Here is a 27,209-nt window from a genome sequence, read left to right on the forward strand (position 1 = left end):
GCAACAAAATTATCCCAAGAGGGTTTGTTTTTCAAATTTAAGCATTCATTATTATTTTTACAAAATTCCCTAAGGCGGGGGGAGGTACAGACCTGATATTTTATTGAGATAGAACCTCTTGATGAGTAGACCCTAACAATGCAAACTGGAAGCTATTCTTCAATTAACAGCTTTGGAGAGTTGCCTGGGGCCTGAAAAGTTTGAATCTTCCACAATTATAAAATTTGTAAGGGCCTCAGGCAGGACTTGAAGCCCCTACCTTCTGGATATGGAAGGTAGCTTTACATCAGAGATGTCAATAAAGCAGCCCAGTGCTGCCCTAGCAAAATTAAAATTGGGAAATATTTAAAAGATAAATACAACAGAACATAGATAATGTTAACATGTGGTTTTCTAAGTCAATCTGCAGCAGGGATCTTTATGTACTGTTTTGTGGCCCCTCTTCCTATTTGAGTGTGACCCCATGGTTCTATATTAAACTGTCTCGCACTGAAAAATCAAATCAATAAAGTCACATTGAATACTTGTTCTTAGAGACCCTGGTCTGCAACTATAGGAGGGTGGCTGCAGGGACAAGTCCATACCAAAGGTCCCTTCCTGAGCCTTTGGGGCTTGACCTTCACGGCCAATAGGGAGGTATGATATGCAGCAAAAGGGACCATCATCTTATGTAGAGCTGGAAAGGACCACAGTCAAACTCTTTTGTTTTACAGAACTCTGAGAGGCTGCAACATAATAATAATTACAACTTAAGACAAAAGGGTCCATCATCTGACTTTGCAGGTAGAACACGAGCTTCATTGCCTAAAGATGTGAGTGAGAATGGATGGGCTATGTATTCTGAGAGCTGAAACAAGGGCTAGGGAATGAGAACCCTGGCCTACCCTCTTCTCTAGACAAACAAGATCTGGGTCGTTCCTAGAGCCTGACATCCTTCCCCCGACCACTGTGAGAAGCCACCACGGGCCTCTCTGCCATAGTCACCCAAAAACACACCAAGACACAGAAACAGTTTAACATTTTACTAAATCAATTCACACAAATTCCAAATTGCAAATATAATTAAGGACAACAGGCTTCTCCTTTTTCCCCCCATTTCCAGATCCATCATTAAGACAATAAGTAAACAGAAATTAAATGTGATGTCTTTTTTTTCTTTTCTTTTTTTTTTTTTTGTTGTTGTTTTAGGAAAAAAAAATGAGAACAATGTGATGAGGGAAACATCACACAATGTAGGATTACGTACCACAACACAGTTACAAAATAGGGCTTCCTGGTTTCTTCCACATGTAAAAGACAATGTACTTCCCACTACTGTCTGCATCAATCCGGTTTTCATTAAAATAAAACTATAAAATCTCCTAGATTACACTAAACTCATACAAGGGCTGAAACAGTGCATTAACAGCAGTAACGCCAACTATCAGTGCTAACATAAAAACATTTTAGAAGGTCAAAAAAAATTAACCCGAAAAACAAAAACAAAAACAAATCTCATTTCCCTAGATGAGCAAAATTGAAAATAAAGGGTGTTGCCTCACAATTAGGAGTTAAGGACTTCTTTTTTCTTTTTAATTTTAAATTGAAGAAAAGGACCAAGTGAGTTTGGGCTGCTTCTGTAATTCTTTCAACTCAGTTAGCATCTAGTTTTGCCATTTCCTGCACATATATCCCTATACTCTCACTGTCAAAGAGCACGAAATAAACCGTTTTGATTGACGAAGACATTGTGGACACAAAATAGCTGGAGATGGCTCTCAGGATCAGCTGTGCTGCCGTCTGTTTGGGGAAACCATTTCTGTGAAGGGAGAAAGTACATCAGAGTTAGCTCATGATTATCCCAAATGGGGGGGGGGGTCTGAGGTCAAAAGTAGCAGCTGCTGCTCCCCCTTCCCATCAGCTAGTTATATATGTCCTATGAGGTATCCTTCCAGCTCTGTCCCTCTGAATTACTGGTCCAGTATGCTACAACAACATTTTCTCATGCTGTTTCATGCATGTGTGTCAGATTGAGATCTGAAAGGGCAAGGTTAGACTGTTTACTTTTGTCTAGTATATTTGGTCTGTACAGTAGGCACTTAGTGTTGGCTGAATGAGTGTGACAGAAAACGAACAGTGATGATTTAAGTGTTGCTCCTCCAACAGTCTAGACTTTGCCCTGTTGTTTCCCAAATGAACATCAAAAGTGTTTTAGAATCTTACAGATACAAAATGGGAAGGGCCGCTTAATCCAACCTTCTCATTTTATAAATAGTAACTCAGGCCTAGAGCAGAAGTGATTTGTCCCAAGTCACAGTTGTAAGAGGCAGAACCAGGATTCTAACTCAAGACCTCTGCAAATCATAAAGCACTATTACTTCCATTGTACCACACTGGTCTCTTATGATTCCTTAAATAGTCTAGATCCCTGGAAATGGAAGCATTTTAAGACCTGTGATTCCAACAGCATGGGGATTTCTGGTAGATGAACTTCTTCTACCAATGCAAATTCTGCCTAAGTCACACAGAATTTATGTAAGGCAGGATATGCTCATAGATCTAACTTCAAGCCCTGAACTCTATTCAGTAAGTCATAGGGCCTCAACTACACCTCTGACATGCTCATACAGAATATCATACATATACATATATTATTCAATAATAGTATATATATACTCATACAAGGCCAGCTTGGGCCTTGAAGGATCTGTGGGCATGCTAATACTAAAACAACCTAAATACATAATCTCAGGGCATATCACTTAATTTTCAACACAAAAGTTCTTTTAATTCAACTTAATTTTTAACAAAATAAACATACTCTATAAGGAATGTTCAGAAGTGGTAGAGTAGAACCACAGGATAGGAAAGGCTGGAAGCCCTAAGCCTACACCCTGTGGGTGGGTGAATTTCTGTGCATTTCTCTAAATGCGATCCACAAACACAAAGGCCTGAAGCAGAACTCGTAGACAATTCGGCTCCTGATTCTCCAACAGTTGATTTTTGTCTCAATGGGGACCCTCTTGGAGAGGGGCATCTTTGAACTGCTCCTGCTGGCATGTGCCAAGATGGATGGAAACTTAACAATTCAACATACTTTCTGTATGATTTGTTCTTCTAAATGTGTTCTGTGTATGGCTCGCGCATACCAAGGCATCTAAAATCATGGCTGGGTAAGAAACCCATCAAAAATGGCCAAGGACAAAGACTACGAAAATAAATCCTGCTAGGGCCAAATTGAGTATTAGGAGAAAAAGCATGTCCATTTAGGACATGCCGGATGAAAACAGGGATGCCAGTTTTAGGCAAGCCTAAGTAAACCATCCCACAGTCTGCAAAGAGGGGTAACTTTACCTCTTCTTCAGGGTCTACTTCCTACATTTTTGGGGGCCTCCCTGCAGTAGCTAGCATTTCTAGTACTATGCCAAATAATAATGGTGACAGTGGACATCCTTGCTCACTCCTGATTTTATTAGGAAGCATCTAGAGTTTCTTCATTTCTTCATTCATTCAGCAAGCATGTTAAATATCTACTATTACTACACCTGGAAAGGCACTGGACTTATAACCTGATTCATATCGGGAATTTCCAGATGAGGAAATTCCCTCTACCAATGCAGGTTGCCACCTTCTCTTTGACTTAGAAAGTACCAACTCAGGACACTGAGGGCTTAAAGGAACTTGCTCAGGTCCATGTGGCTAGTATTCATCAGAGGCATCATTTGAACCCAGGTCTTCTTGGTTTCAAGGCTAGATCTCTATCCACACTATCTCTCATAAACAATTCCTATCCTTAAGAAGTCTATATTCTATTGCAATGTAAATAATGTTAGTTGTCGCTTTTAAATAAATACTTTTCATCTTATTAAGGCAGGATCTTTTTATATTTTTTTTTCAACAAACACATCCTGATATTTCCAAATAGCTGTCCCTCCTTCCTTTCTCTTCATTTGGCACCAGCTCCCACCCCCCAAGTCTGTCCTAGAAATTACATTTACTTTGCATATATTTCTATTTATTTACCTGGATACATGTTGCTTCCCACAAGTAAGCTCCCCAAGAGCAGAGAATGTTTTCATTTTTATCTTTGCATCCCCAGTGCCCAGAACAATGCCTGGCATATCATAATTACTTAATAAATGTTTGTTGAATTACTCTGAATGCTAAGTATCTATCTAGGTCTGGTTTTCATATGTGAGGAGTCAGTCAGTAGGATTCAACTTACATTAGGCTCTGCACACATACATTCAATTTTCAGTACAGAGCATAAGTTAAATACATGTTTATATGCCTGCAGTCAGGAAGCCCGAGTTCTAATCAGGTCTCAGACACTTACTAGCTGTGTGACTCTGGGCAAATCACTGTACCTGTCTGCTTCAGTTTCCTCAATTGTAAAATGGGGATAATGGGTATGGAGATAATAAGAGCCCCTACCTCCCAGGGTTGTCCTGAGGAACAAATGAGATAATCTGTAAAAAGTGCTTAGCACATAGTAGGTGCTATATAATTGCTTATTACCAGACTATCCCCCTTTCCTCTTTACGTGACCATTCTGGACTGATGGCCTTTTTGTAAAACCCTGCAAGGGAGGACAGGTTTAGTGCAATCATTCTCAAATAGGCTGGGTGAGACTAAAGCCATCCTTAGCATACCAAAATCTGTACATACAAAAAAGAATGTGGCAGAATGTAATCTCCTTGAGGGTGGATCCTGTTTTCTTTTCTTCTCTGAATCCCCAATACTTAGGAAAGTGCTTGTTACAGAAGGACAGAGGTGAGAATGGTGACTTAATTGAGCTACCAAGGCAACAGCTTCTCTGCTGCTTCTAGTACCAGAGTCACCTGGAGCACTCACTTGCCCAGGGGCACACAGCTAGCGTGTTTCAGAAGTGAGACTGAACCCAGGCCTTCTTGGTTCCAAAGCCTCTTCTCTAACCAATAAACTATGATGCCTCACTTGGGCCTGGTATACAGTAGATGCTTAACAAATGTTTATTGAACTGAGCTATCTTTTTTACGATGTACTCTTTAGAAGGCTGTACACTCATTCCAACAATGCTGCTACTGCCTAAAACATTTCTGGACTTCCCTTTAGGAAATCATCCATTCATCCACAGCCAGTTTGCAAGCCATTTCATTAACTGGTAGTCATACTTGCATTCTGGACTGAAAACACTGTTACAAGCTTAATCACATATTGAACTTGGCTGGCTCCAAGGGGCTGACTATTTCCAGAAATCAAATCCAGCCTCAAAGGGGGAATATTTAATACCATGGAAGATTCGAAAGCCTGTGCCCCGAGCCCTTGATGGCAGTTCCCAAAAGGGAATCTGGAACTGTTGTGGGGAAAAGCAGCATCACTGGATTAAGTAAGCAGCATGTTGTCTCCCAAAAGAACTCCTTCAAAGACAGCAATATTCACTAGGATGGAGAGTCTCCCTGGCAGACTTTGAAAAGTAACACCTCTCTTTGTTGGGGCAATGTTTTCATGGGGTGTTGAAGTGGGAAGAATGCTGGATTTGGAGGCAGAGGACTTGGGTTTGAATCCTGACTCTGCTACTCATTACCTGTGTGTCTGTTTTCTTATGTGTAAGAGGAGAGGTTTGGACTAGATAATTTCCATGGTCCCTTTTATAGTTCTTTATCTATGATTCTACAATCATGGCATGGAGAAGGTAGTACAGACAAGTTCTGGAAAGCTGAATGGGTAAATGAATTACACATACCATCAGTACTCCAGGGATGGAAAAGATATACCCAGAAATAGGACAGAATGATTTTCCCCCCTTTCTTTAGATACCCATTTCTGCTCAAATTTTTTCCAGGTATGTATTATAATAGCCTAATTTTAACAGAAGGGGGAAAAAAGGTGGTATGTTCTATTCCTGATTCATTTTAACATGAAATAATGCACATCATTTTAAATTTAAAATAGGAAGGTAGGGTCTGTGGCATATATGAAAGAAGCCAGCCCAACTATCTACTTTTCCCAGAATTTCTTTCTCCTATTTTGTTATCTAAACATGTTCTGAGATCCCTCAAGCATTTAATTTTAAAGATACTACCATGTGTGATGGTGGGAATATACGTGGAAGATCTTATCATTTTGAGTATAGGCTTCTGAACTAAGCAATGGCAGAGGTTAGGCCAAGGCTACATGTAGCTAAGCTCCCTTTCATAGAATCATCAGTTTTAGAACTAGAAGGGATCTAAGAGGTTATCCAGTTCAACCCTCTCATTTTACAGGAGCAAAATGAGGCCTAAAGAGATGGAATGATTTGCCCAAGATCACAAAGGTAATGAATAAGCAGAACTGGAACTTGACTCCAGGGACTCTGAATCCAAATTGGACATTCTTTCCCCTGTGCCATACTGCCTCCTCTCATTCCCATGGGTCGTCCGTGGCTGAGGACTTGGCAAAATCACACTAGGTCAACACAGACCCATTCCTGAGCTAAGCTAACATAGGCATGGGGGTGGGATAAGTGGTGTTGAGGGTCATGTAGAGACCATTTGAATAAGAGATCATTTAAGTGTCACACAAAGAATGAAAGATTATTTTCATGCCATAAGTACAGCTGCTTCTTAGAGTACCTGATCAGGTTACAATGATTCCATTAATTTTGCCAGCTGTGAGAACAACTCAGGGAGGCTGGACTGGTAGGGAGTGGGAAGCCTTCCCAGGACTGCAGACATAAATGGACCCACTAGCAGCCAAGGATGTGGGAAGGAGCTCTAGAAACACATGCCTGAAGAGAAAACTCTGTTCACTGTGGGGATCAGTCTGGGTTCCTGTTGAGTCTCAAAATACCTTCTTGATTAAGGGGGAAACTGTTGGCTGTGATTGCAGTGCCCAGCAGGGGCCCTGGCTGATGGGGAGGGGGAATGAGATTTCACCCCATTATTCTCTGGTTTATTTGGTTTACGCTGATACAATCCGCTTTTAAAGTGGTGTGTGGTTCTCATTGGAACTGGAGGGCCATCTCTATTTTGACTTCATCTGGTATATGCCATGGCACTGGGCAGAAAAGAAGGCTGAGCAACACAACAGGCATTCAATAAGTACCCATCTATATGCCAGAAGTATGGACAAAAACCTCCCAGTCCCTCCTACCCTCAAAGAGCTTTCATTCTACTGAAGGAGGTCCTAAAAAACAAATGCCTGTGTCAATGCTGTCATCTACTATTACGTATTGTTCTCTAATAGCACAGTTCTCTACGTTGCAAGTTCTTAATAAATGTTTATTGAAAAAATAAATGATCTTATGTCTTGTCTCTCCTACAATGGAGAGAATGTTGGATTTGCAATCTTAGAACTTGGGATCAAATCTCAAATTTGCTACTATCTATGTGACCTTGGGCAAATCATTTAACCTCAATGGGAGTTGTGGCTCCTGATCTGTAATGAACTAGATGGCCTCACAGTCCTAAATTTATGAACTTGTAAACCAGGTCATGTTCATGTAAGTAAGAGGCTATGTTATCTATTTCTTTGTCTTGACACAGTAACAAGCATATAGCAAGTACCCAAGGGCTCTCTGATCAATGAAATGACTTACGATCCTGTGGCTGGGTAACTTGAGCCTAGGCCTCTCTGCGTCTTGATTATTTGAACCATTCCAATCAAATTAAGAGTTTGGGAACTGAATATCTGAGATCATTTTGGCTGTGCAGACCTAGTTTCTTAACATGGTCCCAAGGGATGATGTTTGGAAACTGATATACAATAGGAACATATTTATACATAAAGATAATCTCTAATAGACCTTCACTCAGTGTTTCTAATGGTGTCTGTCTCAAGTCTCTGGAAAAGACTCAGAACAAAGAGAGGAGGGAGTAGGAGAGATATTATTTTAAATCCACTCCTCTACTATCAGTGTTTACTTTTCAATCTAAGCCCTCAAAGAACCAGGTCTCACAGAACCAGGACAGTGAACATTGGAGAAATTCTTGCTCAGGTGAGGAGAAGGCAGAAGCTGTCCATTATGTCTAGGAACTTAAATTCTGGAATATTTTCTGAGTACATGTGTATGTACATGCATGCATGCATGACATAGTAAGCAAACACTATCATATATCCACCCACAAGGACACATATGATCTCATTCATAGAGTACTGGTGAATGAATGTTAATAAGGATTTATTAACAGAAAATTCTCATATTAGTTTTCCTGAAATATGTTTCAAGGTGTATACCACATTTGTAGTAAACACTTCCCTCTTGCTATCCAACATGGGTTTTTATGATAAAAACAAATTCTTTTCACTTTTTCATATAGGGGTGCAATTCCAGAGAGCCTGGAAGAATGACACATTTTTTTCAAAGAGGGATAACAGAAGGAAATAACTTCCACAGAGTGTTTTCAGTCCATGAGGACTGTCTTGCCAGTCAGGAATTAAGTCTATTTGTGGCCATTTCTCCAAGAATGTTTTCTTTTCTCAAAAGCTAAATTCAATTTAATTCAGCAAGCATTTCTTAACCACCTATGGATCAGGAATTGCACTAGGTGCTGAGGATTCAAGGACAAAAACAAAAACAAAAACAATTCTTCAGCGATTTCACTGTCCTGAGAAGAAACACACACAGACTTATAAGTAAGGTCTCTTAGAGAGATGATACTTGATCGAAGCCCTGAAGAGAGTTGTGTTTCAAGAGGATGAGATGTGTGGGGAGTGATTTGTTCATTATAAAATGGAAGTGAATTGAATAAGGACCCATGTACTTTACCTAAAGCTGTGCATTGACGTGAAAAATAGAGGGGATCTTTGCAGTTTTACGTACTGGATATGGCTTTTCTGTAAAATGGGGATGGTAACAGCCACAGTCCCCACATTACAGGGTTGTTATGAGGCTCCAATCACATGTATCTATAGCACTTTGCAAATTTTAGAGCAAGGGTTCTTAATCTGGGGCTCGTGAATTTGGTTTTTGAATATTTTGATAACTATTTCAACATAATTAGTTTGCTTTGTAATTCCATGTATTTTATTTATTATGCATTTTTAAAACATCGAGAAGAGTCCCACAGCCTTCACCAAACTGCCAAAGAGGCCTATGACACAAAAAAAAGTTAAGAAATTCTGCCATAAAGCAATTAATAATAAAGTCAGCTATTAGCATTATTTGGCTATTTCTATTGGATTCTGAGTTTCAGTACTTTGGTGCAATCACTAAGTAGTGAGATCTTTGAAATCTTGAAAGTAAAATTTTCCTTCATGGATCCTCTATGTGTCTGGGGCACAAACTAACCTGTCCTTGCTATGTGATTAAGAAAGAATTACATGAATATTCTGGTTCACTTCTCAGCCTGCAGGGAAAGCCTCCACTAACACTCCAGAAGCATGACAATGAGAAGAAACCTTATATGCATACCCCATTAAAAAGAAAGAGGTCCCAAAATGACCATGAGGCTCCTGCTTATGTCTAGAGTGGGCTTAAAGTGACTTTTAATATGAAATTATTTTTATAACATCTGTACTGGGAAAACAGGGAGAGTCACCATTTTCTTTTGGTGAGGCTGGGGGTGGGCATAGGGGAAACATGGGGTATGTGATTCCTCTCAATACAGATGAGCACCTACTCTGCCATTCGTAGTCTTAGAAAGAGGCACTCTGAGAGGTGCAGTGTCTTGCCCACTGTCACAGCTGCCATGTCAGAAACAGGATTTGAATCTACCTCTTCCTATTCCAAGGCCAGCTCTCTACCTACTATGTCATACTGCCTATCTTTTTCTTATTCTTCCTTACAGTCAAGATCTGGGACTGCACTGGCACATCTTCATTTTATACCATATATTAAAAAAATGGCTCCAATCTACAGTTCCAGACTTAGACACTCTCTGGTCTGGATGGTCTGGTCTCTTTGTCGTCCTCTCAGCTCTGCACTCCACTTGGTGTGGAATTCTGCAAGTCCAGTTTCCAAAATGATCGCCTTCATGATAGACTGTAGAGCTGGAAGGGCCCAAAGAGATCACCTAGCCAAATCCTCTCACTTTACAGATAAGGAAGCTGGAGCCCAAATGAGTAAAAGAGCTTCTCAAAGTCACACAGGAAGCCTTTTTCTGACAATGATTTCTTCCCTCCCTAAATTCCTATTTACTACTTCTTTTATTAAGTAATTAGCACACACAGTCTGGTGCTGGTGATTATCTTTTTATATCTGTACATCATGTCTCTCTAATTAGACTGTAAGTCTCATAAGGATAGAAATCCAGTTTAATTCCTAGGATCCTGGAACCTCAGAAACCATCTATTCTTTGTCTCCCATTACAATAGCTACTTACAGAACTAATGTACTCTATGTGGCACACGTTCAGTTGTTGAGTTTGTTAAATGGAAATTTAGTGAAAATATGATAATGAAAAAATCTTATTTTTTTTAATCATTATTATTTTGGCCAAGTGAATAAAAAGTCTCTGCTTCTAGCTCAGCATTTTTGGCTCCTACTTTGTGAATCATACACAGTAGTCTCCTTTTTCCAAGAGTACTCACTGCTTATGAATAATGAAACCAACAGGGCATTAGGAGGAAAGTGCAAAGCCCAACAACCCACCAACTGAGTATGAGAGGCAGCTTGGTGTCCTAGAAAAAGCCTGACACTCAGGACCATAGAACAGGGTTCTAATCCCAGCTGTGACACTCTGGACATATCATTTCTCTCCAGGCCTCAGTTTTCTTCTCTCTAAAGGAATCAGTTTAGATTAGATGATTTCCAAATCCCTAAGTAATCAGTCCTTCAATTATGGAGCAATGATACTTATGTATTATCCTTAGTCCACAAACCCCTTTACCTATTTCTGCACTTTATAAGTGGGTCTTAAATGGCTTTATCCCTTTAAGTAAAGACATTTGCCAAGCTTACTTCTCTGGAGAGGTAGGACAGCCTAGTGGACACTAGCTTGGGAGTCAGGAAATCATGGGTTCAAGTTTGGCCTCTGACACATACAAGGAGTGTGAACATGGGCAAGTTACAACCTTTCAGCGTACAGACAACTTTCCAAGACTACAGGTTACAAGAGTAACAATTATTATTATATAATGGCTATCTTTAAGGTTTGCAAAGTGCTTTACATGTTATCTCATTTGATCCTCAAAACCCTATGAGGTGGGTACTATTTATTATTATTGTTATTATTATCCCCATTTTACAGATAAGAAAACAGAGGTTTAAGTGACTTGCTCAGGCTTGCATAGCTAGTTGTCGAAGCAAGATTTGAACTCAGGTTTTTCTGACTCTGATCCACTGCAAAGTTGCCAATCAGTGGAGTTTCTACACCAAGAATTCCTTACCTTGATGAAATCATAATTCCACACCAAACAGTAACAAAAAAAAATTCCTCTGACTTTACTGTTCTAGTCTTGGCTCTATCAAAAATATGTCATTTAGTGTCAACCTGCCTGATTTGGTGCTTACTTTCAGTTCTGTCTGACCTATTGAGATTTGGGGTTATGTATGCAGGCTACACATTAAGTTGATTTTATCTTGAGGATACATTCATTGGCACAGAAATGTGGAGGCCATTTCCCTGGAAATGTATACCATGAAGTGTTGCTGCCTCCCCGTTGTGTCCTCAAGTATAGCTGGGTGGAGGCAATCAGAAACATTTTCTATAATCTTAACTATTTAGGGGATGGATAAGACCATGATGTCTAAGAAAGGAAATGAGTAGCTGTGCTGCATCTGCTGCTCTTCCAAATGGACCATGGTCCTACCACCATTCCTATACCTCTGAAATGTTTTCAACAGTGTCCTGGCCTTGCTCTGATATTTGGGTGAATTTGAAGCTACTTTTAAGAAATTCACAGCTTTCATGAGAAGGTGCCTTATTTAGCAATAAAACAAAGAGCCTGTTCTGAAAGCACAGTTTTTCAAGCAGTGAAAAGTGGAAACTTCAGCAAGCTGCTATGTTAAATGCCCTTATGCCCCATGAGTTCCTAGATAGTCAGTGATGGTAGGTGGAGTCTCAAAACATGGGTTCCCAACACAATACTTAATGCTAATTCATCATCTCCCATTTTATGCCATGATGCAGCATCTGTGATCTCTTTCTGCTTTTTCTCTAATTTGCTTTTCTTCTAGGACCAAATGCCAAAGGCACAAGGGAGGGACCTACTAGCTATAACCCTGAGTTTATAGGGTGAAAGAATTCCAAAGTGTTTCCTCCTGCCACCTAGTCTCTGCTGGCTCAAAAGGTTTGGAGACCCTACCATGCAAACGACCGCAGGGCCTGCACTTGCCAAATGGAAAGGGAAATACAGCCCTACCTAAACTGGCTTTCTCAGAACTCATAAATTCAAGAAAAGTTCATGCAAAATCCCTTAACTAGAAGAGAGAAAACTGACTCTGTGTTTTTCTCCTAGGAGATTGTGTGCACCCTCTTAATGTCAACCAGAGCCAAGGAGGACTTTGCATGGAGTTGGGGTTCAATAAATATTGTGGTCTAACAGGCTGGAAACAGGATGTCTAGATGCCAAAGGTAGTTTCCTGCATCCCGTGTTACAATGTTGGGTTTTATTTAACTGAAGCACATTTTAAAAGAAATCATCTGAGGCAAATGGCCAGTACGGAATACACACCAATGCATGCAGTATTGTGATCGTTATGGCTGCTGGAGGCTGAGGATATCGAAATACCGTTACATGAGAATGCCATCGCCAGGCCTTTCCTTTAGCATGCTGGACTTAATTTTTTTTAAATCCCAACATGACTTTTATGCTGGAGACACTGGATGCCACAAACAAGCTTTTTTATTTCCCCTACTAAAACCCAACATGATTTATTTGAACAGCTTTGGTGTAATCCCATTCTTGAGTCATGAAAGGGAATGAAACTGTTTACATGGCTTTATAAGGTGATGTCTGCTTGACAGATGTCTGTAACAGAACAGCTGTGCACATGTGGTGCCTTCGGCACTTGTAGATCTTAAAAGTTTTTCAATTTATTATTTTTTAAAAATGTTTTACTCCATGAAAAATGTAAATATGCTTGAAATAACAGATGTACTTTTATGGGAATTAATTTTCATAATTCAATTAAAAGCTTTCTCAATAGCTAAAGGAAAAAATACTGCTACCAATAAAGAATAATATTACCTCTCACGTCTGAAACACCTTTTATCAGCATGTATCAAAGTGCATTATAAACACTAATTAATGGAGCCTCATAATACTTCTATGAGGAAGGTAAACCCTATTAATCTCACTTACTGATAAATAAACCAAGAGGCAGAGAAGTCGACTCATTTATCAAAGGTAACACAGTGAATTCAGTGATAAAGAACAGACTTCAGAGGCACAGTTACTTTAGACTTCTACAAGACTGGTTTGTAGAAAGTGATTCTAAATCTACTCTGGGCCTGCGCCTACGTTACAATGCAGTAATTCTCCTTAATTGCAAATAAAGTGTATTCTACCAGGAGCTTGCTGACTGCGTCCTATCTTATAAGGCACAGTCACTTTTCTTCTCAATTGAAAGGGCTCCTAAATGTAGTGATATGTACATCCATGTTCTTTTTAGATCATGCTCAGTTAGATAATACTGCAAGTTTTCAATATGTGTAGAGCAAAACAGCCCACTGAAAAAAGTAGAGTACACTACCAATGTAAAATAGGCAATGTAGTAGACTGGGAAAAACACAAGCTCTCAAGTGAGAGGGCCTCAATCTGAATCCCAGCTATGCTCATTTACTGGGTGACCTGGGCAGGTCACTGAACTTCTCTGGGCCCCAGTTTCCTCATCTACAAAAGGAGAGACCTGGATTAGGTGACCTACAAGGTTCCGAAATCCTACAAACGATGCTTCCACCATCTACTCAGATAATATCATATGGCAGGTAGAGTTAGCTTTCAATTCTGTCTTTAGTTGGAGGATCCTTGTGCAACTGGACCATGTTCCAAGAAGATGACCCTTAGGTCATCGACGGGGACATCAAGACAAAAAAGTTAGAAGATGTTTACAAAATGAGAGGGTCTCCCATCTGACCCTCTCCAATCAAACTCCTCAGCTAGGCATTTAAAGCCCTTTACAATCAGTCTCCAACCCACCTTTCTAGTTTTGTCTTTCACTCTGCATAATCTATCATTTGGCCAGACTTGACCACTCAGTGCTCCTCAGTTTTATGCTTCCCTTTCCCATCTCTGTGCCTTTGAGAATGCTGTCTCTCAGGCCTAGAGAAATCTCCCTAGGCATCTCCATCTACTTACATCCTTCTCATTTTCAAGGTCCAGCTCAGGTACCACTTCCTCCATAAAGCCTTCCGCAATCCATTCCTCTCATTCCCCAGTTAGAAGTGATTATTCTTTCCTTAAATCCTTAAATCTTCCAGGCTTCTATTTAATCTCTCCTCCATGTTTATCAAAACCTGATTTGCACTATAGCTATGTGTACATGACCTGTACTTCTACTAGATTGGAAGTTCCTGGAAGAGCAGGACCACATCTTATTTTAAATCTGTATTCTTAGTACCCAGCATAGGGCCCAGATATAAGGACTAAGTAATTATTTATTGGATGAAATTAAATTAAATTGAATTATGTAACATTTTGCATCTTATCTCTTCAACTAGACTATGAACCGTACGAAGATGAAGACCTAGCCTTATTCATTTTTGCCTCTAATCACCCAGCTGAGCATCCACATTAGTCCCTCAATAATTGGATAAATGAATATATTACTTGAGAATTATCTTCTGGCACAAATATTTGGACTAGTGGGCTCTCTTACCGGCCACTGCCAATTGATGGAAATGCAATTGATTTCAGCTTCTTGTCGTCTGCCAAGGCCAAACAGTTCTTCACTGTCTTTTCCAGAAGTTCTTCGCACTTGTCAGAGCCCCATATTGGACTGTTACAATGGATCACAAACTTGGCGGGCAAGCCATGGCCTGCACTGACAGCCGCTGATGGGAAGAAGAACCCAGACCTTTACTCCCATTCCTTTGCAAATAAAAAAGCAATTTACGTGTGTGCATGGGGTTAAAAACAACAACAACAAAACAACTCCTCAACCTTAAATTCAAACCACCTGCAAATATCATGTCATGGAATAATTGCTATAACTAGGGATCAAAAGATCTGGGTTCTAATCCTGCCTCCTGTACCTACTAGAAGTAACCTTGGATCGCTGTCTCTGTCTTTCTCTCACCCTATTTCCTCATCAGTAAAACAGGGATGATCACCCTGCCCTGGCTCCCTCACAGAACTGTTGAGCCAGTCAAGTGAGATAATGCATGTGAAAGGGCTTTATAAATGGTAAAGTGCTGTATACCTATTTAAAAATTATGCTAGTTCTTTGAAGTCAGGAGTGTGAAGAGTGAACAAGAGCACTTCTAACGTACTTGCAATTGTAACCCAGGTTCCCGTGGTGGTAAAACATATGTTTAGTTATAGTCATTTACAACTGCACTGACCAGCCAAGGCATAGCCTTGGAAACCTGGCATTCAGTATTCACTGAGCAACCGCCAGGAATGGGTTCCATTATTGTAGGGTAATCCCCCAGCTATAAAGAATAGTTATTCAGGGCCAACCACAATGAACTGAATATGCCAGACTAATAACCCCTTTCAGTGTTCAAAGTGGTTGTATCCACTGGTTCCTTTCGCTGCCAATGGGTTCATTTGAAGAATCATTAGGTATGATCAATAAATTTCCCTGTTATGTCGATGCAGACACATTAAAAAACCTTTGTTTATTTATAGAGTTTAACAAATACCCCAGTAACCTGCTTCAATGGCTTTATTAGGGAATGTCTTGAGAGTCCACACAATTAAATAATGCTATTTAGTTTTTAAGGAATTAATCAGTTTGCTTTAGGTAGGATTATTTCATTTTAACAGAACGCTCAATGATATGTCTCTTTTAAGGATTCTTCCTTCCTTTCTCATCTTAACTAATCATGAAGAATCCTCTCCCAAAGACTTAGGATCCTTCTATGTACCAAGGAATGAGACGTAGGTGATTAAATATGAGTAAATAAATGACTATAAACAAATGGAAATATACAGATGCTTAATGATGTTATTACAGTGAAGTGTCTATAAACAAGCACTTGATTATACTGGCTATCCCTGACTTATGAACACCCAGAATTCCCTGCTGCCCAAAAGTCACTGATAAAGGCTCTGTCCCAGAAATCCTGTCTCAGCCTGATATCAGGAAGTGGGGAAGGTTTTCTTTCTTACGTGTGGATTTTGGTGTTTGAGGCACTGGTAGGAAAGGGAAAGCTCTTTAATCAGAAAGTCTTATCTCTTGAGGGTCTGTGAAATTGAAACTAAAAACTAATGTGTAGAATGGTGATTGACCTTACTGATATGATTAGTGCCACTGTTCACCTATCTCAAAGGTGGGGAACCTGCAGCCTCAAGGCTACATGTGGCCTTCTGGGTCCTCAACTGCAGCTCTTTGACTGAATCCAAACTTCACAGAACAAATCCCCTTAATAAAAGGATTTATTCTGTAAAATTTGACTCAGTCAAAAGGCTGCACCCGAGGACCCAGAAGGCCACAAGTAGCCTTGAGGCTGCAGGTTCCCCACCCCTGAGATAGGCCTATCTTATGGGTTCAAAGAGCTTTTGTAGAGTAGCTTAGGAAGAAAACTGGCACATCAAACAACATTTCTAATGGAAAACGTGTCCTGAGATCCAGACAACTGACCTACAAATAAACTTCTGGCACACAGCCAGTTATCATGTTCATTCTCAGATCGTTTCATAAAGTGCAGGCATTCTCTTCCCAACTAATCTGCAAGTTCCACAGGCTGGGACCATGTCTTCTACTCCTTTGTTAGCCATGGTTCTACGCTGTCACTTTCCCTATTTGGGACTTGGCTTTCCACTGCGTAAGATAAAGGGTTAAATCTGACAGTCTCTGGCATCCTATCTAATTGACATTCTGTAGTCTACTTTGAACCTTTGTGTCTTTGCACATGAGTTTGTAGTAGGCTGGCTTTCCCAACTGGATGGACTTGAGAACTTCATGAGGCCCAACATAGTGTCTCATTTCCTCTGGCAGTAAAAAAGGGTAGAACTGGTTCTATCATCACCAAATCCATCGGCAAGATACTGCCTAATGCTTCATGCTACAGATATTTGGACCATCTCAAGGAACCCCACCACCACCTCATCCTGATGAGCTTTGGTCCTACGTAACCACAGAAGGCATAAGGAACTGACATTGTCAGAAATAGTTAAGACCACAGGATTCCTGGACAAAAGAGAAGAATGGCCTAGTTGCACCTGGCTTGCTAGTACCAGAGCTATCATTTCGTGTACATTCATATCCAGCAACTTGGGTGACATTGTACTCTGCCATCACCCATATGGATTAAAATTTGCACTGATCTGTATGCTCAATTACATTTTCTTCCAACTTCAGATTTTAAACTGGCCTGGATAGGGGATTCTGTAAGGACCAGAAAAAAAAATTAAAGCAGTTAACGAAAATTTTTGCCTTCAGTTCAAAAATAAGCTTTTCCCTTTTTTCCTTCTTTCTGGAGGAGTTTAACTGGCAAATCGTAACTGATTTTATTTATTTTTTGCAATTATAAATAGAGGTGGTTGAATGAGGATTTTTAATTTGCAACATTTATCAGCAACTTTACAGATGGTTTAAATATTGCCATTTGTAATTTATCAGAGCTTATGTGTACAGTGTTCTTTTCTTTGTTTTGAAACTCCAGAATCTTAGATCTAAAAAAACTGATTAACTGTTTTGAGTAATCATATTTTTAAAGGTGGTTCGATGGATTCTAAGTTTGGACTCTATGCCTACAATAAAATTCTGTTTTATAAAGATAATAGCTCTTTACTTCGCTCCATTGCACGGAAGGGATAGATGTCATATTGTAATTTTCATTTTGAGACTCTAAAGTAATCATGCAGGGTGGTTTCCATAACAGTGTTTTGTGAGGATTAAAAGATGGCACAGCTCAGGAATGTGCCCAGGTGGAGCAAGAACCAAACCTAAAAACTGGCAATGCTGCTTTAGTCTTACCTCCAGCGATGTCCAATGGACCATTTTTTTTCCGAAGCTCTAACACTGCTTCCACAAATTCCTTGCCACCTTTCTTCTCCAGGGTATTCCCTAAACAAGGACAGTGTCTGGTTAGATTCCAAGCCTCATCGCTTGGGCCCACACAAGCATGGTAGCACATCAAGCTACCATGCTACTTACAAAATGATTTGACCCACTCAATTTTGGAAGGACTGCAAAATAGGAACTAAATGTTAGTTTTGTTAATGTAAAACTTCAAAGCCATTCCCAAATAGCCAATGGGCACCTTTCACATTGCCTCCTGCTTTTCCTGTCTCTGTTGGACCCTGATTCAGATTATCAGTGAGTCTAATTCTGGCTGGTCTCAAAGATGCCCGAGTTATCAAGAGGCCAAGAGAACTGGGCCCTTTTTGTGTGGACCCACTCTCATTTGTTTTGTTTTTGTCAGAAAAGAAGCTTCACAGGGCTAGAAACTAAACATGAAGGCCTGCTCCCACCTGAGCTTCTCTAAGAAAGATCAAATTCTCCCTACTGCCCCTCCTTCCTTAAAATAAGAAGATCTTTAAAGAATTTTATTGTTCTTTCACCAAACATCCAACTTCTTCTGTCACTGAACCTAGAACAAAAGGAGAGCACCCCAACATTTGGTGGGAGTCATCAAGGGTTTTTATCACCTTATGGCCACCAATTATTAAATGACTTAGTTCTTATTTTGCAGTTCTGTCATCATAGGCAAATACAAAAATGGCCCCAGACAAGATTTCTTAAATTATACTAATGACCCCTGATTGTCATATGTAAAGATGAGCAAAGAAAGAAACAGAGCTTAAAGATGTTCTATTATATATAGACTTTTTGCATTCCTAGCACTTAGCACAGTCCCATGACATACATAACACAAGTTTGTGGTGATTCGCTTTTGAGGTACTGTAATGAATTATCCCAAATTTGGTTTGGGTATATGCTACAAAAATGAGGATTGAATGTTTTAAAGAAATCTACCTTATTCACATGGAGTTCACATCTCAAAAACGGGTGGAGTGCATGGGTAAAAAACTCTCCAGCATGGATAAAAAAAAGAAAAAGACAAATGGCTTCTGTACAAATAGTAGATACCTGAAAAATGCTTGGTGATGGATTGGAATGATTATTGAGTTTCTAATAATTCAGGCTCAAAACATAAAAATAGTAACTAGCAAATCTGTTCACTTGTTTGGTAAAAAATCAACTGGGAAAACACAGTGGTGCAAAGAGCACAGGATTTAGAACCAGAGGTCCTAGGTTCAAATCCTGGCTCTTCCACTCTATGAAGGGAGGAAGATTAAAATGGGCAATTTATGATGTCCCTTCCAACTTTAATCTATGATCTTATGTTCCAATACCTTCTACTGGGGGATGTTTTTCTAAGTGGAAATACAAACTCACAGTACAATCTAATGTTAAGTATTTAGAACTGGTCCATCGCATTGTTCTGATAGACAACTACAAAAAACAACAGACTTTGATTGGCAAATAATACTGAATATTTCTGAATGAACAGAGTTTGGCTTTTTTTTTAAAGCTCTGATTCCTGTTTTGCACATCTTAAAGTTACTTTCCTGAAGCGAGGCTGAAGTACACCCTTTTAAACTACTTACTTATGCTTTTACTTGGGAAAAGAAATCATGATATACATAACACAAGTTTGTGGTGATTTGCTTTTGAGGCACTGGAATGAATTACCCCAAATTTGCTTTGAATATATGCTACGAAAACAAGTATTAGATGTTTTAAAGAAATCTGCCTTATTCACATGGGAGTTCACATCCCAAAAATGGGTGGCCTGCATGGGTGAAAAACTCCCAGCATGGTTGAAAAAAATAAAAAGACAAATGGCTTCGGTACAAATAGAATTTGGGGTTAACGCTACAGTTATGTTAGCAGAGTCCTGCTCTGGAAATCTGCAAGCACTGATGTGATCACTGAAAGGGTGATAATCAAACATCAGTCAACTCTCCTTAAGGCAGAGACATTAAGATGTTAACCTGGTCCTGGGCTGACTTTCAGAGAGAGGTGTCCATTTGAAGATTCTTCATGAGAAATCTTTCTCTCTACACTCTAAAGTTCAGAAGGGGCAATAGGGTGTTTTGATGGCAGAGGTCATGAGGCAAAAGCCACTACCCAATACAGATTTCTGAGCTCCACTGATCTTAAGCTCAAGTGGCAGGAAGTCTGATTTACATGTGACATCTGACTAAGGTAGCAATGAATAGCAGACAATAAGGAAAAAGCACTTACATAGTGCAGGCTTGAAATGACCAGAGAATTGGGGCAAGGCCACTATGGAGATGAAAGATGCAAATCATAGCCTTGATTCTCCATTCACTAACATCCAGAATGACTGTACCACTGCTTTCACTTCAGATAATATATGCAAAATATATTGCAAAGCTTAAAAAAAGCTATAAAAGTGTGAGCTATTATTATTATTATTATTATTATTATAACATAGTACTATTTTCACCTTACACTTTAGCTTAATTTGAGGGGAGAAGAAACATTCTACAGTAAATTAATAAAATTCAAATTCTCTAACTATATCTATTAACTAACACACTAGACTAGAAAATGTTAAGAATAGCATTACAGTAAGTGTCTTCTTTTCTACAACTATTTCTTAGGCAGATATGGTTTATTATCAATATTCTATTCAATGAATTAAATTACTTAACAAATTACCCTATTTTTTTTTAATTGGAAAGGAAATTAAAATTAAACTGCTCTTTAAGTATTAGTGATATCTGAATTCTACCCAAAATTGAGGACACACAACCAAGGTCCACTTTGATCCTATACATAACTATGTATGCATGAATGCATTTGCATTTTTTTTAATAAGATGAAGACATTTTTCCTCTATATAGTTAAAATTCTTAACAAAGAACATTTGCTTCTTTAGTCTAATATCAGGGTTAATGGTAAAGCAATTGGCTTATTTTCTCCCAAGCATAACTATGTGTTACTCTCATGAGAATAAGAGCATTATCTCATGCTTACAAAGCAGGCATAATAAGTATTACAGTGCTTAGAACAGCCTAAGAAAGAATTTTGGCCTAGATGACTTGAGGCTTTATGCCTGTGGCAAATTTCACTGTTAGAAAGACCTTTAGGTGATCAAAGTTAATCATCAGAAGCTAAGCATTCGTGCAGGTTCATTTCTTCTTCCAGCAGTCATGGGACCTGGGAATTTATTATCAATGGTGAGAAATTAGATTATCGGGCAGGAGTTTCTCCAACTCTTAAAGAGGCTCACTTCAAAGCAGACACTAGACCCAAATGAGATGTAAATTTAGGTCAGTTTTGGTGGAGATAAAGTATAGATCTGGTTTAGTTCTGGTTTAAATTGGTTCACCAGGTATCACTCTTAAAAACAGCCCCATGCTGGTATATTCTACCCCTGGCTCTATTATCAACCAACTATATGACCTTCAGCAAGTCTTTCGAATTCTCTGGGCCTACTTCCTCATTTGTCTAATTGTGAGACTGAACTATTGTTTGTGAAGGTACATGTACTCTTGAGAAAACACAAAACTATTGAATGTAAGGTATCATTGACACCATTGTTTTGCAAGTGTTTCAATTAATGATTCAAGAAAACTAGTTCCATTAAGGGTTAACGTAGTTTCCTTTGGCTTTTGTGTCATCTGGCCATAGAGGTATCACATCACACTGTGAGGTGGATGTCAGAAAAGAATGTAGGGAACTCTTGTCTTCCTTAGGATTGTTTGGAATTGTCCTTGTCTGGAGAGAAGTTGAACAATCTCATTTTCAATGGGTCCCTTCAGCTTTTGAATCAAAAGACTAGAGTTCAAAGGAGGGCTCAGAGCAACTGGTAATTCAGAAGGTGGCCTTCCAGGTCCAATAGGTATCGTGTCTAGAGGCCTTGTCTTTCAGTACAGGTTAAAAGAGACAGGTTAGTTACTATGGATTGCGTACACAGCTCTCAATTTTGTAAAATTTACTATTAAATTGTTTTGTTATTCATAAAATGACCTTTTCCTGCTCATCACATTTCCATTTGGTCAAGTAAGGAGTGAAGCTCCTGTCTCTCAGGCTCTGCCTTTTGATACTTGGATTTCAGTTTATTTTAGTTGTTAGGACTTAATTTTGGCATGATACCCTCAGCTTATCCAGACTCGGCTTAATATTTTCTTCCTAGATGCTGCATTAGAAACCAGAATCTATGGGATTAACTAACTTGAATTACACAATGGAACAATGATCTATGTAGACACTCTACAAATACTATGTTTTCTTCAGTAATAGTGAACAAAACAGGACTGCTATAGACTGCTGGATTATAGCCATTTTGGGGACAGTGTTAAATAGTTCTGAAGGTCTTGTCATCTTTAGCCACCTTTAATATAAGTTGACATTTAGTTATTTGGTAACATTCATTTTTTACATTATGGGTGCTATCTTTGAGCCTACAACCTAGTATTTCTACATGATATGATGTATGAATATTTCTGTACAGGTATCCCTCACTGTAAGGCAATTTAATACACTTACAAAACTACAGGATCATAGAATTTAGAGTTAGAAAGGATCCTAAAGATCATTTATTCCAACCCTTTGAAACCAGTCAACTCAAAGAAAACTCTTCCAGCACCTAGAAAAGCACCTGGTATATAGAAAGTGCTCAATAAACACTTGCTTATTGATTAAATAAGCAAGTGATAAGAAAGTCCTTTTCAGAATTTAAGGTTCTGAAAAGTCTTTGGAGAGGCTAAATATATAGTAATGGTAATCAATCAACCAACAAGTATTTATTTATTATCTATTATGATATGCCAAGTACTATGCCAGGCACTGGGGATATAAACACAAAAAACTATGAATATTTTTTAGGAACATACTGGTCCCATATGCGTTCTACATATTGAGAGATATCTGTATATTACCCTGAACTATCAATTCTCTTTTGATTCCTTTAGCTCTTGTGAAGTCTAAGGCTGTGGTGTCTCCATGATTTTAAAATAGTTTAAAAGGTTGATGGAAAGTAAAAGTAAGTCAATTCTGTGATTAAAACAAACTGTTTCATGTAGAAAAATGATACTAATAATTATATGATTGAGTTTTTCTCTAATTATCTAATTTTAATTTTCTCTTCTAATTATCTAATTTTAATTTTCTCTTCTAATAATTTCTCTTCTAATTCACTATGATGATATTGTGAAAGCTTTATTCAGGTTTAAAAAAAAGTGGTCAACCCAATGGCATGCCTCTGCCAGAGAGTGAGTCCATGTGACAGGATCCCAGATGGTCATAATTATGGGTGGGGATCACTTGCAAAATTTTAAGGGGAGAACTTGTGTTGGAAAAGCCAGATTCCTCAACCAGAAGCATCCATTTGATGGCTGCATGGCCCATCACCACTGGTCTTTTTGCCTTTTACATTGAGCCTAGGGAATGCAATTTAGAACTATGATCAGGGGACTTTGGAGGAAGGTTATTTCATTTTTAAGACCCCATGAGTCAGGACTGCTGGAAGTGCAAGATGAATGCAGCCCTGCATAGCTATCAGAACGATCAAGCTTTTGTGGCTGATGGCCCATGCACACACACAAACTCCGCAGCACTGGGCTTTCCATTACCTACTTCACCACCGATGTAGAAGTCAGAGTTTGTCGGGTGAACGACAGCATCACTGTCGATCGTGGCAATATCAGCCTGTACAACTTGCAACTATAACAGGTAAACAAATGTAGATCAACTGGGTTGGATTGAGACCCATGCATAGGCTGTACATTCACTAACGCACCAATGGAAGTGTGGACCTACCTGGTGGATTCCAAAGTATGAGCCAAAACGGTAATCCAAGATGTGTGTACACGTGTGGATGGGGGTGAGAGGAGGAGGGATATCAAATGTGACATGTTTCAATTAAATGTTTGAATGACAGGTCTGAAAAAATCACATGAGATCATTTCCAAAGTTTTTTTTTAAAATGGCTAACACCCCTTTCACTTTGCAGAAACCTATAAAACTGGCACCCCACTGAGAAGGCTACTAAAATATGGCATGTTTTTTTTTTAATTGCGGATCATCAGGCCAACCAAAATAACGAGTTTCTCCATTTTGTCAGCAGCAATAAACTCACAGGCCTTAATTTTTATCCTTGTGACATTTATCATCTTGTCTACCTTCAAGGCACCTCTCTTTTAAACTGAGAAAACAGTATATTTGTGTGTAGAGAACTGGTAATTTTCCCCCTTCTCCAGTGGAGTGGAATATATTTTTCAGGTCTACCACTTATTTAAGTCAATTCTGCTTTAATGTATTTTGCATTTTTTAAGATATACTCTATTGGTGCCACTTTTCCCCTCCCTTTGGTTGTCTTTTCATTGAAAATAATATCTGGCTAAGTTATATAAAATACAAATATTTGAAATGGGGTTAGACTTAGTATACATTTGTAGATTTGTCTACTCCCATATTTTGCAAAAATGTTTATGAACAATACCTGAACAGTAGAATGGAATTATTCTTTCATTAAGCCAAGTTGATGCTTTATAAAAGCAGAGGTAAGAAAAAAAACAAAAACTAATAGGTATTTAGCTCTGTTACTATAAAATGAATTCCTAAATTAGTATTTACTAGAAAAGAGTTCCTTTGAGGACTTTCAACGTATTATAAATACCACAGACAAAGCTAGAGGGAGAAGGTGGCCATCTTCACTCCCACAAGCTGTTGTCGGGGGGAACAGAGGTGTTGTTAATAACCTATCACCTATCAGTGAAGGCTAAGGTGTGTTTATAAGCATGGGGATGATACGCATAGACCCATCTACATTCCCTTATAGATGTCTAGTCTGATCTATGGTGTTATGTGGAGCTCTGGAACAGATGTTTTCTCTTCACAAAGTAACTTACCAATCAAGAGACTTATCTTTAGACTTTGGTCCACTTTCTCTAAAGCACAGGTCAAGGGACCCCTCCTTTGAGGGCCTTTTCTGACTTCCCCCAACTTGAAGTTACTTTTTATTACCCATTTGTGTAGGTGTTGTATCCCTCAGGATACTGTGAGCTCCTGGCCTGCAAGGTGGGTGAGGTGGAGGGACACTCACTCTTCTTTCTTTTCTCTGTATTCCCAATATCTAAAGCAGGGTCTTGCATATAATTTGTTGAATCAAATCCACTCTTTGATACCACAGTGTGCTCTAAGTAGGTGGCACTTATTATTATACTGTTTTCCAACATAAAAGACAATGCAATGAAGGTAGATAATAAATGCTGAGAAAATCAATGTTTGCTAATTAAAGCCAGCATGACAATTTGTAGCCACATTATCTTATTCTCTTCTACTCTTCAATTATTTTCAGGCTTAGTCTGAATATAATTTGTAATGAAGGTGAGAATGGAGAAACTCTCATTTTGCTGTTACCTGAGTATTTCAGTCAGTTAAAAAAAAATCCCCCCTCCCCCCACCCCAGAAGCCAACAGTCAGTTTGATCATTATGGAAAAGAATTTAGATATAAATGTATTTACAATCAGGTGAGAAGATGCCAATCAGAATCAATGATATGTACTGAGTCCCTTATACCTGGGCTAAGGTTGGTGTAAGCTGGACACAGATATGCAGGCTCAAACATCAGCCTAGGATTTGGGAATTTGGGTTAAACTATTTTACAGAAAAAGAGTTGTTAAATAGCTAAATTCTGGGTTCCATAGTTTTCCATCTGACAGCTGGTTGTGCCAAACCCATTCCCCCAATTACCTAGGTCATCTTTAAGGTCAATGTCAGCATTGGTAGGATTGATAATGGCCTCCACCTCAAAGCCGGCTAAATTACTGATTTCACTGTGAATAAGGTTCAGCTGAAAAGAAAAGCATGAGGTGGGAAATAACAGGACAGCTGGGAAGTCACAGAAAAGCTGCAGAGAAGTGAGCCTTGCAACACAGAGGGAAGTAACAAATACTCAAAACAAAGTACAGGCCACAAACAAGGCTGGTGATGGGTGCAGAGGTGGGGAGGGTCAGTGCTCAAAATGAATCCATTTCAAACACAAGACTCAAATGCTACTCAGAATGCTGCAAGGAAGTTTTTTTTAGATGCCAGCCTTAGGGATACCATATTAATGATGTTAATATGGGGGGTCTGGGCAAAGTCTAAACCGTACTGGATACACACATTGCCTTTGGCAATGTTGATCATTCCAGAGCCTCTGTCCAGGAAAATCACTATCATGAGACTCAAAATCTCTCTTCCTTATGACAGCACAATGTTATTGAATTCCTGTCCCCTCCCAGTGGCTTCACAGTACCAGGCTGGCTTTCTCAGGGATGGGGTGGGCACTACCATGTTAAACAAACCTATCACATATCTTTAGTACTATTTCAATCTATCCAGGAGGAAGTCTGTTCTGATTCAGTCAGAAGGCCAATTAGGAGCTATACTGGTCTGTTGCTTAGAAACACCTAATTTCACCTGCCCATTCATCACCAGACTGAATTTCTCCAGGGAGAACCAAGGGGAAGGAAAAAACAGTTCCTCTTCGAGAAGCAGTTATCTTAAAATTTGCCAAAGTCTTTGGGCACCACTGTCCTGAATTCTCCTCCAGGGTATTTCCCTCTAGCAAGTTTATTTTTGCCCAATAAATCAGCTCCTTTATATTCTAGCTCTTGACCGTCCTTTTATCATATTTCCATGGCAACCTTGAGTATCCAAGGATGAGGGGAAATTTTACACTGTAAACTCAGCAACCAGTGGGGTGCTGGGAATTAATTAAGATAGAGACCAATGGATGTTAGTATCACATTTCCTATTTATTGTTTTTTAGACATGAATGTTCAAGTGGAACTTTTTTTTTTTTGAAATGCAATGTTAACTCTTTGGCTTGGTATTTCAGGAACAAAACTTGTGTCAAAGAAAAATAACAATGCCAGAGAAGGATGCTGAGTTAGATTCTAGCCAGGGTGATGATGAGAACTGTGGGCATCAATTTACATAAAGAAATGTAGGGCCTCCCCAGAGGAGAAGATGATCCATTTCGGGTAAGGAATATGTCCATCCCAATACAGCCAAAACCTACTCTAGCCAGAGCTGTCTTATCCTCGTTTTCTGGGAAAACAAGTGAACATCATATCAGAGGAGGTGAAAGCTGGCAATAGGGCCAACTGCTGCTTAGGCTTCAATCCTCTGAATTAATTGAGCCAAATATTTTATTGAAAACAAAATAAAAGCCCAACACTCTCCAAG

General features: G+C 39.2%; 1 protein-coding gene across 6 annotated transcripts in view; it reads right to left on the bottom strand.

The window, feature by feature from the left end:
• Positions 1-1,007: 1,007 nt before the first annotated feature.
• Positions 1,008-27,209, bottom strand: part of LOC114033654 (core histone macro-H2A.1) — a 101,637-nt gene continuing 75,435 nt past the window's right edge. For 4 of the 6 annotated variants that reach the window (XM_027849296.1, XM_027849294.1, XM_027849293.1 and 1 more), the window contains 4 exons: positions 25,728-25,827; positions 17,969-18,058; positions 14,702-14,876; positions 1,008-1,798 (listed from right to left, as the gene is read on the bottom strand). In XM_027849296.1, the coding sequence (XP_027705097.1) occupies positions 1,633-1,798; positions 14,702-14,876; positions 17,969-18,058; positions 25,728-25,827 (531 nt within the window). In that variant the 3' untranslated portion in view covers positions 1,008-1,632. Of the gene's footprint in view, positions 1,799-14,701; positions 14,877-17,968; positions 18,059-23,604; positions 23,696-25,727; positions 25,828-27,209 lie in introns of all 6 variants that reach the window. The other 2 variants (XM_027849297.1, XM_027849298.1) reach the window with 1 other exon arrangement.

Source organism: Vombatus ursinus, unplaced genomic scaffold, assembly GCF_900497805.2.
Source record: "Vombatus ursinus unplaced genomic scaffold, bare-nosed wombat genome assembly UNPS02007284.1, whole genome shotgun sequence".
Lineage (NCBI taxonomy): Eukaryota > Metazoa > Chordata > Mammalia > Diprotodontia > Vombatidae > Vombatus > Vombatus ursinus.